General features: G+C 35.5%; 1 protein-coding gene across 1 annotated transcript; it reads left to right on the top strand.

The window, feature by feature from the left end:
- The first annotated feature begins 664 nt into the window (after positions 1-664).
- LOC128862386 (serine protease 3-like) lies at positions 665-1,787 on the top strand. The gene is made up of 3 exons (XM_054100965.1): positions 665-972; positions 1,031-1,290; positions 1,352-1,787. Exons 1-3 carry the CDS (start codon positions 716-718, stop codon positions 1,651-1,653), a joined length of 819 nt encoding a protein of 272 aa, XP_053956940.1. The 5' UTR covers positions 665-715; the 3' UTR covers positions 1,654-1,787.
- The last annotated feature ends 3,340 nt before the right edge of the window (positions 1,788-5,127 follow it).

Genomic DNA, 5,127 nt, shown 5'->3' with positions numbered 1-5,127 from the left:
TATCTCTTGTTGTGAGGACACTTTTATTTAGTTAACACCAAATACCAACAACAATAATATTTCCAAAGAAGAGGAATGATGGTGATACGACAAAGGCAGTAGGCGTCTACGCTAACGTGAGAATGGAATGTCTGCCTTAGAATAACTTATTTTCTAATTTCTAATTTCAGTTTTTAATTTCTAATGGCAGTTGCAAAAAGGTGTTGGAAATAAACGGAGTTCTGTTTGCTCCACGAGACATTTATTTTTTTCATGTTTTTTTGCAACTCAATACATAATTCGCACAAGTGCACGAGCATAAAAATCGTTTTCGAGTTATTATTAGATGGAAACCAGTCGAAAGCTTGCAGTACTTGCATTCATTTCTACTGGAATGAACCATAAATATTTTATTTACCTCACAAAATCTGGTAATAAAAATCAAATTAATCGCCCATAGAATTAGTAGATATGTAATAACTGACGATTGTCCCTATAAATCACCACATAAGACAAACTGGGAAATTAAAATCCCTTGTTGGCTGTATTGTGGGCATTAGTATTAATGCAGATAAGTTAAATTTACAATTTCCATCAATCGCTTAGCTTGCGTACTACCTTATCACTGATTCTCTAATTTACTGCCCCAAATCGGCCACTCTTTTTGTGGGTATAAAACTTGTTACAACACACTGGTTCGGTACAGTTGTTTCCATTTGATCCATTACAACGCAAGATGAAGATCCTCATCGTTTTCGTACTAGCTTTGGCTAGCGCTTTAGCTTACAGCGTTCCCGACCAACCTGGTTTCATTGAGGACTTACCATCATCCCCAGTGTTATCCGGACGCATAACTAATGGTATCCAAGCATCGTCTGGTCAATTCCCTTACCAGGCTGGTTTGTCTCTGACTAGAAGCAATGGTAACTTTTGGTGCGGCGGTTCGCTGATTGGTTCCACGTGGATTTTAACTGCAGCTCACTGTACTAACAAGTAAGTAGCCAAAATAGTTTCTGTGGAATTCAGTTATTTTCTTATGTTTATTATTTAGAGTTACCAAGGTGACTGTATACTTGGGCAGCACCAGACGCACATCTTCGAAGGCCTCATATACCGTAACCCCAAGCTCTATTTATCAGCACACTGGCTATGTTGAAAGAACTCTCGCCAATGACATCTCATTAATTAAGATTCCAGCCGTGTCTTATAGCAGCGAAATTTCAGCCATTAAGTTGCCTTCCATTTCTTCTTCGTACTCCAGTTATGCTGGCAGTTATGGTATTATATCTGGTTGGGGACGCATTAGTGACAGTAAGTTGGCACATTCGAAACTAGTCATTGTTTTATTATAGTATTTGTTTCCTTTCCACAGCTTCGTCAGTTGCATCAAATTTGAATTATGCGCGTCTCCCCATCATTACTAACTCGGTTTGCGCTTCCACCTACGGCACCAGCACTGTGACCAGTAATACCATTTGTGTAGCTACCCCTAATGGTGTTTCCACCTGTCAAGGAGACTCTGGCGGTCCATTGGCTCTGGAATCGAATGGTGTGCTTGTAGGTGTTACGTCATTCGTATCGAAGAACGGCTGCGCCTCCGGTGCTCCAGCTGGATTCGTGCGGGTCACCAGCTACTTGAACTGGATTAAAGAGAAAACTGGCATTTACTATTAATGTGTAAAGTTCTTTGTTGAAAATCTGGAATTTTTGAAAATATGACAGTTGTCTTATCAAACAATTTGACGATAATCCAACAAGATAGCATACCATACATTTGTTTTCTAAAACGAATCCGAAGAGAAAAACTATGAACAAGTTTTTAAAGCATTTTTCATGTTTTTTAATAATTGCGCGCATAACTTTCTCAAGTATAAAAAGATTTCGGTGCTGAGTGTGAAATTCCAAACTTCTATTGTGTGTGTATGAGAGATGTTTAGAAATCCCATACTTTAACTCGGAGGCAGTATTATCTATAGGGAAAATTAATAGCTTAGGGAGAATGGGAAAAATAAGGATTGAAGAAGTGCCTCCTGCGCTTCTATGCGAGTTCGTTTACATATTTGAGCTCGAGGATGATGCAGCTGAACACTTTCAATAAAATTTTTTAAGAATTTTGGCTCGGGTCCTCTTGGAAAGACTCTCTCCTACTAGAAAGTGATGCTCTGGTGTGCTATTTGAGTTTCCAGGTGGCCTCGTGATGGCATGTATTTCGAGAAGTCTATTGTAATAAGTCTGTTTCTTATGTCAATAGCTTTTTAATGCTTGTTTTGTATTGACGCACGGAATCCATCGGACGCTATGCGTATTACAGATCTTTATTGCGAAAAGGGACAGTTCAAGATTATTCGGATGGTTTTGAAACGTTCTCTGGGATAAATCAAGGTTGTCTGATGTCTCCTTTACTTTTTGCGCTATATTTAAAGGACTTGCTTTTATAGGATTATAGGACTTGAAGATATAGTCATTTTAGCGGATGAAATAAATAAAAATGATGAATAATCTAGAGGCCAATTGTGAAAATGGAACATGGAACATATTAACCTAGCCAAATCGGCGATGTTGGGTTTTCGTCGTGGAGACAAACTATTAAAAAAAGAAAATGGAAATATGAACGAGAAAATATTAATATTATAACAGACTCTTTGTGCTCCCTCGGGGAAGTTCTTACACCCAAAATGGTTTACCAGAAACAACTAGAAAAAAGGAATAATGCCGCAATTCAAGTTTAAACTTCACATGGAATAACTTTTTTGAAAAGAAGGAAATAAAATTAATGCTTCAGTCAGTCTGTCAAGCTGTCCAAAGTTATGCGGCGCTGGTATGGCGACACTGTATGTTTGAGAATGTTGACAAATGACAACTGCAATTCATAAAGAGAATTTTTTAAGCTCCCAAGCTGTTCACCTACTTAATTTATTTATTTAGAAACAGCTATCGAGTGTGGTCACATTTACACGCTTGCATTACATTTAAATTATATAAAAAAAAAAATCTTTGCATATGAAGCATTGGAGCTCCCACGTCTCTTAACAAAAATAGTTTTGGATTGAAATAGGATGGGCTTACAATTTGAAATGGGACGAAACGGTGTTAGAAAAAAGCAAGTGGGCAGAAAAAATCGAAATATTGCTGTATAGTATTAACACTACTACAGGCAAGAAATGTGGAATACAGAATATAGAGAACTGGATCATAGTGTAGGTCAAAGTAGGGACCTACAGGTGACATAGTAGAATTTAGTATTCATGAATTTTTAAAGCCAGAGATAATTGCGTTATGCTTAATGGTCTTTACAATAAAAACTGCTCTTATGCAATTTAAATGAGAAAACAATCCAACATTTTCTTGGACTATGTCCTACTATGTCTTTGACTATTAAAACAATACCGCTGTGTTTTCTTTGGAAGGATCACCTTTTTGTAAGATTTTTTGTGAAAAATAAATGAATTTATCTATCTATCTATTCGGAAAAGTGGTTTTGTAAGCGCTTGTTGCTTTGTCTATTGAAAGCTGTTTTTGTGGCGTCCTTGAAGCCAAATTTCTCATTTTGCATAGCTTTTGATATGGGAAAATATTATTATTAAATAAATTCTGATCGCTAAGAGGTACAAAATAAATGAAGATACCTATCCTCGATAAAAAAACACTGGATATTTCAATTATTTATCTTATTTTAGATAGTTTATGGAAAAATAAATCCAATATTTTTTCGGTAGATGGTAAAAGTGTCGTTCAAACAATTTAAAATTTATTCTCGTTGTGAAGGTGACATTTCACGCTAAAAAAAATATTTCGCCGCTTTTTGTTTGTTCCATTCAGTTGTGACTTGCAGGATGTTAACTATGGAAGTATACAAAGAGAAAATTTGGTATATTTTAGGGTTTTTATTTGATAAAGGCGAAATACAAGCCAGCCCACTGAAGTTGTGAGTGGTGTTTATGGTGCCGATACTGTATAAGCTGTTATAGTGCAATTTTGGATTCGTCGGTTCCGTTCAGGCATTTTTGATGTTAAAGATTCACCTCGCACAGGCAGACCCGCCGTTGAAAATGTTAATAAAATCACAGAAATAATCGAAATTGACCGACATGTTAGGAGTTTTACGGAAAAATAATGGATTTTTTTCTCGAAACTAATATATGAAATCTGTCTGAAAAGATTTAAATCCATTAACATAATGGCTTTGAGGGCACAAAATAAAAATTCGAAAACTAAACATATGCAGGCTACTAAAGTAACGAAAGTAAAAGCTTTAGCTATATACGAGTACCTAAGCACTACCTTTATTTTGAAGTATTTTATCAACTTGTGCGTTACCGTTTTTTATCCACTCTATGAAAAGCGTATTTCCGAAATAAAACATATAAAAATTCAGCTTCTTTCAAGTTTCTTTTTTTTTTTTTATTTAAAGACGGCTCTTAACAATTATTTATTTATGAAAAATGATATCATTTAAATGTCTGTCATGCGCACTTTCACAGACAAAATCCGCCAAATAATCGATTCATAAATGTCTAATTGTTGAGAATGTGTAATTGTTGCAGTTTGTTCAGCAACACTTTGAGCTACACCAGCAATAATGTCGATATTTTGGTCGGCCAGCCATTTTTCTATCCTCCACAGAACCAGCTTTTTGACATTTTTTCACCAACTTTTGAATTGTAAACTCATTTTAGACGACTATTTACGCGATTTCTATCGTATAAAATTTTACTATCTGCCTATTTGAAAAAAAGTTAAGGATAACATAAAAAAGGTACCGTCTAGGAATTATTCACTACTGACATCTATGCGTGCCTTTTGAAAGGTCCTTTAATTATCGGAACACGGAATAATATTGGTTTGTGGAAAAATCTTCCCTTCCATTCAAATTAGTTGGACCTTGAAGGATGCCATTCAGATTTTGTCTTACGTATAAAGGGCATGTATGAGCCTTTACTCATTCATTTATTATAATTATTGCACAAATTACACTCTTATATGTCCACTACGCATTTTTTAATTGCGCTTTTATCGAAAAATTCATATTCAAGGCGTGTTGCTCGTAATTTGCACAAGAAGCGATAATTCATTTTATTTCCAAGCGAAGTGTTTCCCCACTCATTCTGTAAAAATCTAAAGGGAAACATATCAAGTTTTAAAACTTCT

This window comes from Anastrepha ludens, chromosome 4 (assembly GCF_028408465.1).
Source record: "Anastrepha ludens isolate Willacy chromosome 4, idAnaLude1.1, whole genome shotgun sequence".
Taxonomy (NCBI): Eukaryota; Metazoa; Arthropoda; class Insecta; order Diptera; family Tephritidae; genus Anastrepha; species Anastrepha ludens.
This window is presented reverse-complemented; position numbering and strand designations above follow the sequence as displayed.